The following is a 15,208-nucleotide window of genomic DNA, read 5'->3' as shown; positions in this document are numbered from 1 at the left end:
TAACATCGCAAAGCGAGCATAACCCCTCAGCCTATTAAGGTTGAAAGTGAGATAATGGTGAAGTTGGCTTAGTGGAGTGGCTAGTTTGCATATGGAAATGAAAATTGTGGAAACCTATTTTGAGGATGTGAGCGTGGCGGCCATATTGAATTTCGAATTGCGCTGATTTATGAAAGGAACCTTCCCCTTACAAAACTGCATTAGGCCTACGCCCACTAAAAATTGATTCCATCCTCCAAGCCGTTCTCCTCGAAATTGACAGAAACCAATTTCAAACATGCCGCCCTGGTGGCCATATTGATAATCGGAACAAGCCCGTTTTCGAAAGGAACCTTTCTCTAGTCACCCCCAAGTACATACCAAAAATGAATTTGATCGGACAAACAGTTCTCCTCGAAATTGACGGAAACTGATTTCAAGCACGCCGCCCTGGTGACCATATTGAGAATCAGAACGAGCCCGTTTTCGAAAGGAACCTTCTTTCGTCACCCTTAACGTACATACCAAAAATAAATTTGATCGGACGAACGGTTCTCCTCGAAATTGACGGAAACCAATTTCAAACACGCCGCCCTGGTGGCCATATTGATAATCAGAACAAGCCCGTTTTTGAAAGGAACCTTCCTCTAGTCACCCCCAATGTACATACCAAAAATTGAATTGATTTTCAAAGCTGTTCTCCTAGAAATCGACGGAAACCAAGTAGCAGACGCCCGCCCGGACGGACGGCGCACGTGACAACAATACCCCTCTAGCCCATTTGGGCTGAGGGGTAAAAAGCATTTAAACCACATTATACGTATTTAATTTGAGATATTTTAGAATAGAAATTGATACCTCATTGACGGTATTGATTGTCACACCAAAACCACGAGGGTGGAGCTTCAAAATGTTGACCAAAATCTTGGTTACGCCTCAGTTTTGGTCTACATTTTAGCTCCACCCTCGCAGTTTTTGGTGAGACAACCAATAGTTCCAGTTCCGTATCAATTTAAGCCGGAAAAAACACTACAAAATGTAAGGCCTAGCATTATCAGGGCTTGAGATAACACTTGAAAACTACACTTTGAAGCACGAAACCAGGCCCAGGACCCTCAGGTTTAATAATCTTCTTCTAAAAAAACCCTGTCACACACAGGACTCTTAGAGATCTTGTCAAATCTTTCAATTGACCCTGTTCCAAGAAAACCTAGCTTGGGTAAAAAACAGTTCTAGAATGAGAGTGAATTGGTCACCACTCACCTTGCTATCTTTGCTTTCTTTGTTGATGATCTTGATTGCCCATGCCTGACCAGAGCTGACACATGTGCCCTCTCGCACAACACCAAAACTTCCCTGACCTAACTTCCGACCAAATCGGTAGGTCTCTTCTATCATCGACTCATCTTCTATTCGTGTGTGGGGGACAGAGCGTAGGACATCGGCACTACCTTGTGGTCTTGAACTTGACATTGTAGGAAAGTCAGATACCCCTGCAATATATAACACATCAAAAACTAAGCAGGCGGTTGCACTTTTTACATGATGAAGTAGTAAAGCAACATAATCTGCTTGGCAGATTCCAACCAACCATATGTGACCCGCTCTACCAAAACTAGGCGCTTGTCGCATCTGAACTTGACAGGTTGATACGGACTTGTTGTTCATTTCCCTATTGTAGACCTTTTGTGAAATCTATTACAAACTGATTTGGTCACATTTCACAAAAGGTCTACAATAGGGAAATGAACAACAAGTCCGTATCAACCTGTCAAGTTCAGATGCGACAAGCGCCTAGTTTTGGTAGAGCGGGTCACATATTATAACGGCATTAAATTGAAAACTTTTGCTAAAGTAGCTGCAAGTTCCTCTGCATTTGCTGACACCATGCATTTTTCCATAAAAATAATAACATTGTAATTATATAGCCAACTAAAAAGCATGACAAAAAGATTTCAAAAAATAGCATCGCAAAGCGAGCATAACCCCTCAGCCTATTAAGGTTGAAGGTGAGATAATGGTGAAGCTGGCTTAGTGGAGTGGCTAGTTTGCATATGGAAATTAAAATTGTGGAAACCTATTTTGAGGATGTGAGTGTGGCGGCCATATTGAATTTCGAATCGCGCTAATTTTCGAAAGGAACCTTCCCCTTACAAAACTGCATTAGGCCTACACCAACTAAAAATTGATTCCATCCTCCAAGCCGTTCTCCTTGAAATTGACGGAAACCGATTTCAAGCACGTTGCCCTGGTGACCATATTGAGAATCAGAATGAGCCGGTTTTCGAAAGGAACCTCGCTCTAGTCACCCTCAACGTACATACCAAAAATGAATTTAATCGGACGAACGGTTCTCCTCGAAACTGACGGAAACCGATTTTAAGCACGCCGCCCTGGTGACCATATTTAGAATCAGAACGAGCCGGTTTTCGAAAGGAACTTTCCTCTAGTCACCCCCAACGTACATACCAAAAATGAAGTTGATCGGACAAACGGTTCTCCTCGAAATTGACGGAAACCAATTTCAAACACGCCGCCCTGGTGGCCATATTGATAATCGGAACAAGCCCGTTTTCGAAAGGATCCTTCCTCTAGTCACCCCAAAGTAAATACCAAAAATTGAATTGATTGTCAAAGCCGTTCTCCTAGAAATCGACGGAAACCAAGTAGCAGACGCCCGTCCGCCCGCCCGGACGGATGGCGCACTTGACGACAATTACCCTCTAGCCCATTTGGGCTGAGGGGTAATAAAATTAACATTTAAATTAATTTTCGTACCTCTACAACCCCTCCTCCAGTCAATCAGACCAAATCCATATGACCTAACCATCGTTACGTCAATGAAATAGATATCAGTTCCTTACAAATCTTCAGATCAGAATATAACTGGTGTCTGATCATATAGCCTTCCTTATATATACCTATCAAGTCCGGCAAGTCATTTAGAATAAATGATAGAGTCATGGTCTATTAATAGTAATTTTTAAGTCGAAATCGGACTCAATTCCAGTTATTGAAAAGAATCGGACAACCAATGGCCGGGCCTCTCACTCGATATTGCGATACATACATGTATGTCTGGTGAAAATTACTGGAAAATCAGTCGGCCATGACTTGAGTTTGAGTCATATATGGACAACATAAACTTGTCATAATCGTTTGGAAACTTGTCTATTTGAATATGATATTACTGCCTCCAAACAAACAAAGTCAGTTTACATGTTTTACAATAGACCACTTTCAAATGTCAAAGAATGTAAGGCGTGGGGCCAAGCAAAGGTTAAAATTTAATGTAATGAGATGCATTGTGTTCTCCATGCAGAACTAGAATAACTACAGTGATTAAGCTGAATTTGCACCAAACTTCACTTTCATGTAGGTATATATAGGTTTTTTCGAGAAATATGAAAAAAATTTGGTGTTCCTGGAATTGATCTATAGTGTCTGAGTAATTTGATATTTCGTACACTTGAACACACCACAACAATAGTGCCTCACTGGCAGGGCGTCTGTTGTGGTGTGTTCAAGCATTTAAAGAAAATATCAAATTGTTATCAAACTACAGTAGAACCTCTGTATTAAGGACACCCTCGGGACTGACTGGTGCTGCCCACAATAGAGAGGTGTCTTGATAAGATAGGTCAAATTGAGTTGAAACAACCAATTTGGGACAAAAACTAGTGTCCTTTATAAGTTGTATTTTATAGAGAGCTTGTCCTTAATAGAGAGGTGTCCGCTAAGGAAGGATCTGCTGTACATCAATATCATCCATTTTTTTCACATCTTTCTCCAAATCAAGTACCTCGTAGATTGGTAAAAATGCAGCCAGTACTAGTTTAGTTTCTCCCAATGTCTTCTCCAAGAACAGCTAGGTTTGCCCAAAAATGTGCACCTGCCCATGTCCTTGTGACAAATCACAAAACTGCATGGGCTCCTTCCCTGACTGGTAACTTAGTTATACTAAACGACATGTATCATTTTGTGAGGGCTATTCAAAGTTCTCCATTTCTTCAAATGTTAGTTTTATTCATGGAACATTTCAAGGTGTCCTTATCAGGAGAATGTATCTCCAAAGATATTGTCACCCTTATGGATTAGAATGTACTTCTTTTGTGGCCTCACACCTTTAAGGTCTACAATGTTAGTTAAAAATCAGAAATTTGAAATTGAATTTGAAAAATTTTGAATTGCGTATTACATTTTTATACGTACTGATCAGTGAATATGAACTTCAATAGACAACAGTATAAATACCAGATTTTAGCAAATTTGCATGCATCATAAACTGCACTATGATATTGTGTATTTCCTGGCAAACTACATGTAGTATTTGAGGACAGGGTTCCCTTTAAGATAGATCCTTTGTCAACGAGAGGATAACTGACATTGTGTCAATTCAAGCAATCATGTATAACGCTGAGAAAATACATCTTACTGTGTGCATTGACTATTGGTGGGAGATCATTGAAAAGGATACTCCATTAGGATGACAAGGTAAACAGAGAGGCCTGACTGAGCTTTCCTCACATATTCAAATTTTGACATGAATACACCAGTTCTGGTGTATGAGATGGCATTTCTAGGAAGCATGAGGGCATGCACATTCTATGGGGCTAACTGCGCTATTGAATCTAAAGTAGAAATACTACCTTTTTATGACATCGCATAAAATTACGAAATTATGACATACTTTTAATACACAAAGAAAATTTACAGGATGCCAGAAATGAAAATACTGGGAAAACCTTTCTAAGAAGTCAATGATTAGGCTATGACTTGCAAACAAATCATGGCCTGATCACTCACTCTGAGAAGGATTTTAAAGTGAAATAGCATTCCTTCACTTGGCACATTTACAATGTACAAATGAAATGATCCATGGGCCAACTGCCTGTATCTTTGTCCTAAGCTGGTGATACCATTTCCAATTTTTATTTTCACTAAAGAGATCATCCAATCGTGGTACAAAATCATTAGATAACCTGATCAGAGTAAACATATCAATGGGACTAAACTTGACATTTCTGGGCAAAAGTACCCCCGGGCTACTACCAAGTTTAGTCAAGCTCAGTTCATTGGTTTATAGTTGCAAAAGGGCCTGTTTGAGCAGTTCTCACTTTCTAACTGACCTTATAATCCTCCAGTGACAGACTGGTTTTAACCAAGTTTTAGAGGGAATAATTGGTTCATAATCAGGCTGGTGGCAATCATAAAGCCACTAGAACACACAAGTCAGAGAAATGTCATCTTGGAGACAAATTTCCACAATTTTCCAAGAGTTTGCGCATACTTTCTGGGTAAATTTTACTGAATTAAACATACCAGCCTGAAATCTTTGTTAGAAGTTTTTGGTAAATAGAATGCCAAAATTTTAAATTGGAATAGCAAGCAAACACTTTGCCCCTTTTTGAGCTCAGGTGTAAATGGCTTTGTTACTTCAATGAGCCAATGGCCGAATTCTGATACAACATGCACAACACTATGGGCCGATATGTCTATTGGATCAAATAGACAACATACACTGTATCCTTTCAAAACTTTTACCACTTCAATAACTGCCAGTTAATTCAATCCCGAGAATTAAATGTGTGGGCAAATATTTTCATCACAAATATATACCATGTAAGTAATTGGCTTTCTCGGAGAAAAAAAAGGTCTTTGAAGTGGTCAAACGAAATAAACTTAAAATTTGCTCCACTCATGGCATGCATGGAGTCTACACAAGTGTTCGCTCTTTGGAGAACGACATGTACTGTTATCTCAGGTCCACTAAAAATGAGTCAGAAGATTCGAAGACTGTTCACCTGCGAGACACCAGCAAGACTAATCAAAACTGACCATATTTCTGTGCTGAAATAGTGCCACGTGAAATACATTTGAAAAGATATTTGCTGTGCCTGTGGCAAGTTTGATACTGATATAAAGAAATTATTTGATGAAAAGATTAATTTGGATTTTTACTCATTTGGCAATTTTAAAGATTTTTCTGCCAGTTGGTTGAAACATGTCGAAATATCAACGTCTCTCAACTTGTCCGATTATCAAAAAATTTCCGTGGACAACTACACTTAAATTTCACCATTTACTTGCCCAATTGTCCGCAATATCATATCCACATTTCAGATTCACAACACCACACAGTATTTGATTCGACGCGGCCAAAAATTGACAAACTAACTGCTAAAAGCCTTACAAAATCAATGGTGGTCTTGTCTTGAGTTTCAGGATGGTTACAGGTGCTCAATGTAACAACACTATAAGGAAGAGCAGTGCAGCTCTGATCTACTTGCTCTTTAACCCTTTTTAAAACCGTCTCCGTTCATATCTGCACGTTCGGTAATTACTATTGTAATGCCTCACTTAAGCCCGCAGCACACTAGCTGCCAACTTCAGCGTTCACTGGCGTTTTTTGCCGCAAGAGTCCTGAGCGCCTAGTCTGCTAGGAACGGCGTCGGCGAACGCGACTTGCCGCAAAACGCCAAATATCTAACATGTTTGATTTTTGACACGTGTGCCGCGTTTGAATGCAAGAAGAAGCCAGGTGTGCTACGGATGGCCGCCTGACTTGGCGTCGGCGGCGAGGCTATGGCCAATCAGCTTGCGTCTTGATGTCACATGATTTCAAAATGGCAGCCTAAAGTGTCGGAAAAGACGCTACTGGACGCCAATTCTGGGCAGGTGTGCTCTGACCGGGATCCACTGGCCGCCAACTTTGGCGTCGAGAGGCGTCAGCTGAACGCTTCTTGTCGCCAAAGTTGGCGGCTAGTGTGCTGCGCGCTATAGGCTGGCCTAGTTCCATCGATGATCGCATACATGTAGATGGCGACGGTGTTCTCTACGAGTACGAGGCTCTAGCTGATGCGGGAATGCTCTGAGCACGTGTCTCATCAACTTTTGACCGTTTCGGGGGGTCGGTTGGTCTGGGGCCCCCGAAGTGTTTTAAAGTATACAAAATACAATTCAATATCAATTTGAGCAAACTTGTATTGCTACAACAGAGTTCTTGTGATGTAAGGGTTCACCGAAGAGTCAAAATTTACAATATATGAATTTTTTTTGCCCTCTAGAGACAAGACCACAATTGATTTTTTAAGCCTTTTAGCAGTTAAATTGTCAATGTTTGACCGCGACGCATCAAAGAATGCGTCAAGTAGTGAAACTGAAATTCGGATATGATATACGGGTTAGTCTTGCGAGTAACTGGTGTGATTTAAATTGGTGATTGACCACGGAAATTTTTTAAAAAATTGACAAGTTTGACACAAGTGGACATTTTTACCCATATCGGCCATTTTCACTCCAAATTTGAACCATCCCCCCCCCTATGGCCAGGTTGTCGAAATTCAAAATTATTTTTTTACCAAACAATTTATTTATATCTGCAGACTTGCCACATTTTTTCAATACCTCTCCAAATATGTACTTGAGAGTAAAATCATGCACTCGTCTAATTGATAGGCCTCGACCCTCCAACCTATGAATATTCATTAGTGGTCTTGTCTCAATGAAGGTACATTTCAGGGGTTAACATTTTGAGAATTTTTTCAAACTAATGTACATGACATCCCACAACTCTCCAACAAAGGAAAGTCATATCTGGACATTTTTGGAGAAATGAGAGACATTTCAAAGAGTGGTACACTGTGCCAAAAGCGACGAAAGAGGACAAAATCGACAAAAAGTCATGATTTTGCTGCAAAATCATAAGACCAGCCCTGGCCAGAATAAGCAAGCTATGGAGCTGAAACTTTAGGATGTGATTTAGGAATATCTTTGCTGCTTAGGGCACAACTTTCAGAATTAAGGCCTAAGTAGTTTCAAAGAAATTACAACATGAATGGCAACACAACAAGACTTGTAAAAATGAAACCGAACTTAGACCGGGGATAGGTTGACTCATATTTGGGTCAAATTAAGTTTTTTTCTCATTATTTTAGCTTGTTTTGACCTTAAATCATCAGCAATACAATATTCTAAATGAATTAGAGTGATTTGAGCACATTCAAATTTTTCACTAAGGGGCCTTGTCCAAATTATTCGCCGAAATTCACCGGCGAATTTCTGGCGAATTTTTACAAGTTCGCCAAAATTCGCCAAAACCTCCTCAAAAATCGTCAAAAATTCGCCGGAAAGTTCAACAGAAATCGCCTAGAATTCGCCATAAAATCGCCATAAATTCGCCTAGAATTCGCCATAAAATCGCCACAAATTCGCCGAAAAATCGCCACAAATTCGCCGGAAAGTTCAACAGAAATCGCCTAGAATTCGCCATAAATTCGCCGAGAATTCGCCATAAAATCGCCACAAATTCGCCGGAAAATCGCCAAAAATTCGCCGAAATTCACCTTCAAAATCGCCCAAACTTCGCCAAACATCGTCAGAACTTCGCCAAAATTCGCCGGAGACTTTCGGCAAATTTGTGGCGTTTTTGGGGCGAATTACGGCGAATAATTTGGACAAGGCCCCTAAATTGACCCAAAATGTAGTGTAAATGGAGACAAGACCACAATTGATTTTTTAAGCCTTTTAGCAGTTAAATTGTCAATGTTTGACCGCGACGCATCAAAGAATGCGTCAAGTAGTGAAACTGTAATTCGGATATGATATACGGGTTAGTCTTGCGAGTAACTGGTGCGATTTAAATTAGTGATTGACCACGCATTTTTTTTTTAAATTGACAAGTTTGACACAAGTGGACATTTTTACCCATATCGGCCATTTTCACTCCAAATTTGAACCACCCCCCTTTGGCCAGGTTGTCGAAATTCAAAATTATTTTTTTTACCAAACAATTTATTTATATCTGCAGACTTGCCACAGCAAATATTTTTTCAATACCTCTCCAAATATGTACTTGAGAGTAAAAAACATGCACTCGTCTAATTGATAGGCCTCGACCCTCCAACCTATGAATATTCATTAGTGGTCTTGTCTCTCTAGCCTGTCTCCTGAAGGGGCACCCCATCTTGAGGTCAAGGTCATCCTTGCGGCCACGACCTGACCCGCACATCGGGATTTGACTGAAAATCAGGGATGTTTTAGCGAGTACATAGATATACAATCACATGAAATTTGGTTGGAATCTGACTTTGTTTAATTTTTAAGATGGCCGCCTGTCGGCCATACTTTGAAGTCCGAGCGGAACAAATTTTTTGGGCTGAATAGAGGGGTCCCTGGATAGATATATGTCTTCACAAGTTTAGAACCTTCTAGCTCAAATAGAAACAAAACGTGCCACCTATTGGTGAATTAGTGAACGTTGACCTCTGTGACCTTGAAAAGTAGGTCAAATCAAAAACCCAGGTGAAATGTCATTTAACCTTATTAGATACACCTGGTTAAAGGGTTTAAGCATGGGCACGGTAAAAAAACTGTGACAAAATACACTGAAGAGGTCATTCAGTCACTCTGTCACAGTCTGTGAGTTTGTCTTTAAACAACAGCCCAAAATAATTGGATTTCTTTTAGAATTTTTGTTTTTTGTGAAATAGTCGATTTGACTTTATAACTGCCATTCTGTCATTCATTTGATAATAGAATGTAGTTTAATAATGACATTTCAAAACCCTTTTGGGTTCAATTGGCTACATGTCATTTTTTATGTCAATATGTCATTTTTTCCATCTCTGCCAGACAGGTACCCATTTACTGGAGAGAAGAAAGTAGGGTTAATTACCTTGTTCAAAGACGAGACATTGGTGAAATAAGGTCACAAGAACAGTATAGTATAGCACACAGAGAATGTCAAGTGACATCTTGAAAAGAAGTGACATTTAGAATATCTCATTAATGGACCACTAACTGGGGGGACCTCCACCAAGACGGATAATCACCAAATGGATTACAAAACAACAAACGGATCGTTTTCAATACAGTGATACTAGTCGCAGGACTGCTTGCTGTGTAAGCATGTCACTACAACTTGGTCCACAAGACTAGAGTTGCACACAATCAAACTCTTGGCGAACAGTTGGTGGGTGAATTATACATTTTGCTACCAACAGATTTTGCTACCAACAGTTTGTTTGCCAAAACATTTTTTTCGGACAAATGGTTATCACCAAACAACTTGAGCTTTCCATTGCAGAAAAGTAACACGAGACAAACATATTCAAACAACCTACTTGGGGATCACGTCCAAAGTCCGCATGCGAATAGGGGCAAAAATTCGCTTGGTCGAATATCGCCACACTCATTCGCCTCCAAATCGCTCCCTGCTTCGGCGATTCTATTATGATCAGGCGAAAATTCATACTGAATGAAAATCGCAGGCGAAAAAAATGATCGCGCCTAATTCGCTCTCGCCAACCATCAGAACGAAGCGAATATTACATGTGTTGTAGTATGCGAATTCCCACATCAGCTGATAGCAGACCGAACAATAAACACAAACTGGAATTCCCGGCCAATCTGACTCCAGTAATCATATACATCACATCTATCCACGAGGAGCTACACAAATTTGGCACAGAGGTTTGAGGTTCTTAGTATTATGGTATGTATTCCGAAGGATTGTGGCAGAATGTACCAAATCATACAGCTAATCATAGTTAGGCTTATGTTTCCGAGTCTCAGCCAACCAATCAAGATCGTTGTAGTATCCGGTCATCCTAAACAGCGTTCACCAGTGCCCACCAACTTCACCAGGTTTAAAGTCGGGTATAAAGTCATCAAAATAAAATTTTGTGGCCATATACGTGAGTGAAAGTCGTTGCAAAATCGGACAAGCATGCAAGAGCCACCAATTTCGTAAAATCGCTCCATTATCGCCTGGAGCGATTTTTGGGGCGAAATCGAAGAATAGGCGCAATTGTGGGCGAATTTCGCATCTGACATACCGCCGTACCGGCGATTTCATATTATCGCCTCACATTCGCTGGTCGATTTTCGGACAGATTTCGCAGGCGAAATACTGTAGGGTGAATTTCGCCGGCGAATATCGCGTGCGGACTTTGGACGTGATCCCTTAGAGTTTATATTCTGTCTTCCAATGACAATGATATAATATTGTGAATATGATTTTAATCAAGATTAATTTGAAACTACCTTTCTAATAATAGGTAGGCTTTATGTCACAGTGAACTCCAGTTGCCTGTGGAAAAACTTGACAACAAATGGCCTTAAAGGATGAACACCATAAATGTGTGCATTATTTAAAACATGTATGTACATGTCCCAAAAACTTTCATCAATGATTTTACAAAGAAAATTGAAGAAAAAAATGTAAGCAAGTTTGTAACAACTCTCCAGAAGTCACCCAGTCAACCTTTCTCAATGACTTATTGATTCTCTAGCACAGTAGCGTGATTTTTAACTCATGATATAATCACAAGGTGGTAACTGCATGGAGCCCAGGAGCCCTCCGCAACCCCAAGCACCAGTTTTCTCCAATACTGATTGGACCGTGTTGTTTTAAAAATGTCAAGACAATGATGAGAAACACCCTGCCGACCTCGATGCTACATGTAGGTTGTTTAGTTTCTACAGTACAGCTAGTGCAAAATAAACAAGTAATAGCAAACAGTTAGAAAATATCAATCAAACCCTGATAAAACAGTCGATAATGACAGAGCACAACTCTGCCTTCGGATGCCGGACATGGCAGACTATTCATCTCTGCCATTGCATCATCTGGTCGCATCATTGGATTCAGAGAATTGAATATATCTTCAAGCATTTCAGTCAGTGAAAGGGAAGGTCCCATTAAGTCTTACAGAGAACTGTAGAATACAGTTCTCTACAGTTCTCTACATGCCCTCATGGGCCATCTCAGGACAAATGTTGGAATTAAATAATGGCTGTATTAAATGATAATACAATGTAGTCCCGTACCTGAAATTCATTTATTCAAATTTGTCTTTGCTCGATGAAGAGAAAGTTGTCTATATTTCATTTAATACCAACGACTCACCCATTTCAAAGAAGAAGCATCATCGTCAAATCCCCTTCCTTGAGATGGTCATAAAAACTATATCCAAAGAATATTAGAATCAAGTTTAGTATCCACTATACAATCTCCTGGATGAATCCACTGAACACAAAAATGGAATATGAAGACTACCTCTCACATATTAACACTTGTCATAACATAATGCATGACATGTAATTGTATTTTCTAAATAATAATGACCTCGAGCAGAAATAGACGTCAATTTATTATAAAATGATCTCAAAAGGTGTTAACTATATATCACACTCGAACACGATATGTGGCAAGCTTTTGAGTTCAATTGGTAATGAGGGACATGTAGCTATTCTGTTCAAAGTTGACCCCCAACTACCACAAGATTTACATGACAGAGCTTATGAAGGTTTACATGCATAGACCCCCAAAGGCCTTGTTTATTCAGGCATAAACACCATTCCAACAGGCCTCACTAGCAGACGGTCTTAGTTTTATTCCCCTTTGCCAAGAATGGGGATAAACTCTTCTTAAAACACAATGAAATGCCTCCGAGTTCAACTATTGATTATGACGTAAATTTTAAGTACTTTTTGAATTCATATAATACTTTAAAATGCATATTTAGCAAACCTAATGTTAAGTGTAGCATACATGACAGGCAAATCTATAAGAACCGACAAAAAGATTATATCAGTATTAAAGTCAAATGGTTTACGAGCCATCAAAAAGCATAACTTCCTCGTACAATGTGTGGCCAGCCGACTGAATCACCACACTGATATGGCCACTCAACCCCCCCCCCCCCCCACGCGACCAGGATACTGAAATACTGAAGTCTGCCTTTAAGTTTACAGATGCGCCTCCACACTGCATGTTGGCAACTCAAACAGAGGTAGCTAGGTAACACTGCTTTACACGTTTGAGTTTGAAGCAAAAAGAGTTGAATTGTATAGGAACAATTGCAATTTTTCTGTTTTAAGCCAGGAAAAGACCTCTTGTGGTCTAACTATGAATCGGAACAGGCCAATTTTCAATAGCGAACAGCATGTACTGATGCTTTACATTGACCCCATACAGAACATCTTCAAACAGTGTGACGTTGGAGTGTTCAACGACTTTTGTCAATGTTTTGAACTTTGAACTGCTTGACCTTGAAAAGGAGGTGAAACTAAAAACCAGTGTGACATATCCTGTATCCCTAATTGATGCATAAATCATCTTATAAAATTCGATAAATTCTGTGAGTTGTATAGGAGCAAGCGCAATTTGTTCCGTTTTCAGCAATCGCCCACTGGTGGAGAAACCCTGAACCAGATCAAGGCAACTTTTGGTAGCACCTACTAATATTGTACGCATTCATCCCATATGAAACGAAAATCTTGAAGCAGTCTGAAGTTAGAGCATTTACGTCGTTAGTCAAGGGACCAATGATGAACTTTTAAACTTTGACCTCAGTGACCATGAAAATTGGGTCGATCGAAAAACTCATGTATGTATCCACAGCAGATACATGTACACCAAACATATAAATTTAATCTAATTCCGTCGAGTTGAGGTGAAAGTGAATTTTTTCTGTTTTCAGCAAATGCCCCCTAGTGGTGAAAATGTGAATTGGATCGACAAGAATTCAATAGCAAATAGTGTCCACTGATATGCTACACATTTACCGCACGAAAATAATCTTGAAGTGGTCCCAAGTTAGACTAAAGTGTTTATGTTGGTAGTTAAGGGACCAATGATGAACTTTGTCCTCTGCGACCTTGAAAATTGGGTCGAACAAAGACCTCGTGTGATATGTGATGTACCCTCAGCAGATACACCTGCCATATGAATTTCATCAAATTCATGGGAGTTTTATTATTATAGGAGCAGTGCAATTTTTCAGTTTTCAGTAAACACCTCCTGGTGGAGAAACTGTCAATCAGATTGAGACAATTTTCATTAGCAAACAGCGCCTACTGATATGCTACACATTCACTACATATGAAAAGTAAAACTTGAAGCAGTCTCAAGTTAGAGCGTTTACGTCGTCTCGATGAACCAACGGACGACGGACGGACAAAACGGGTTAAACCTCACCCAGGTGAGCTAAAAAGTGTAACAATTTTCAGGACCACCACCCTTAAAGAGTAGAAGTTACTTTATCAACCATCTGTTAAGCACAAAATTTGACACTGGAGGACAGTTTTGCCAATACATTCACACTTCATTCACTGACATATTTTCATGAAAGCATAATGGCCTCATTTATAGTGATTTGACTGAAAGAGTGTGAAAGACATGTATTTTACCAAAGAAGCGTTACAATGAACACTGTCATCAATAAGTTGAATGCATATTCTCCAAACGATACCCAACTCGTAACTACTCTCAGCGCTGCATGACCAATTATCAACTTATTGATGACAGAATATTTGATATCTTTTGACAGAAGTTTCTTTGGTTTGATCTGACAATTGCCAGGTGCAGAACCAGAATGCTAGTGATATGATTGACAGCGATATCAATGCATACATGTAAGGCTTCTGCATTAAGTCTACTTCTTCATCTCAGTGTTCAGTAAACTATCAAACCGGGAAATAGGTGTGGCCATTTTATTCTGCAGTTTTTATGAATTGCAACTTTTGCGTATGTTTAATTAAGCATTTTGACAACCCCATAACAGTACCAATGTGCCCATATCAAGGCTATTTCCTTCTTTTTCTACATACCAGGACTACCTTGGCCTCTTACATAGCTCAGAACCCTCACATCACTCAGTAAAGTGGGTCCATTTCTGGTCTGGGTACTTCATCTGTCATCCTACATTGTCCTACAAATGTGTGTACTTTCAGGATTTCAGATGCACTGGATTTCGTAATCCTCAATACTCTACGCCCTAGACTTCAAGGGGTTGGAGATGGTCACACAGGTTTTGATACCGATGAGTGGTTTAACTGGACAGACCCGACAGCCGCTTTGATTGTGCACAAAGACGGCAATCATCCAGTATATCAACATTCCAGGCTTGATTCTCCCGAAAACAGATTTTCGTGAAGATTTTATCCTCTGATTCTGATCCTCCCTATATTGGACAGTTCTGCCTCTCAAAGGTCATTAAGATGTCTTTTGCCCTCAACAAATGCCTCATTGAATGCATACACATACGGAATACATGTATATGTAATGTACGCTGCTAAAAAAAGAAAATCTCCAGAAAAAATTGGTAGGAAACAACTGTTGAACAGAACAGTACAATGCTTGTCCTGGATGTGTTCTTCTGTGTAAATATGAGATGTATGCCAATAAGCGCTACATGAAACCAGAATATTTGAAAGACTAATC

At 39.8% G+C, this 15,208-nt stretch overlaps 1 protein-coding gene across 3 annotated transcripts in view; it reads right to left on the bottom strand.

Moving 5' to 3' along the window:
• LOC135488067 (serine/threonine-protein kinase 33-like) overlaps nt 1-15,208 on the bottom strand; it is a 42,923-nt gene that overhangs the window by 15,022 nt on the left and 12,693 nt on the right. For 2 of the 3 annotated variants that reach the window (XM_064772462.1, XM_064772465.1), the window contains exons 1-2: nt 2,758-2,833; nt 1,243-1,472 (exon numbers count right to left, since the gene is read on the bottom strand). In XM_064772462.1, coding sequence (XP_064628532.1) covers nt 1,243-1,472; nt 2,758-2,809 — 282 coding nt within the window. In that variant the 5' untranslated portion in view covers nt 2,810-2,833. Of the gene's footprint in view, nt 1-1,242; nt 1,473-2,757; nt 2,834-15,208 lie in introns of those variants that run through there. The other variant, XM_064772463.1, reaches the window with a different exon arrangement.

Source organism: Lineus longissimus, chromosome 5 (genome assembly GCF_910592395.1).
Source record: "Lineus longissimus chromosome 5, tnLinLong1.2, whole genome shotgun sequence".
Classification (NCBI taxonomy): Eukaryota; Metazoa; Nemertea; class Pilidiophora; order Heteronemertea; family Lineidae; genus Lineus; species Lineus longissimus.
The sequence above is the reverse complement of the archived record's forward strand: the minus strand, read 5'-3'. Positions and strand labels throughout refer to the sequence as shown.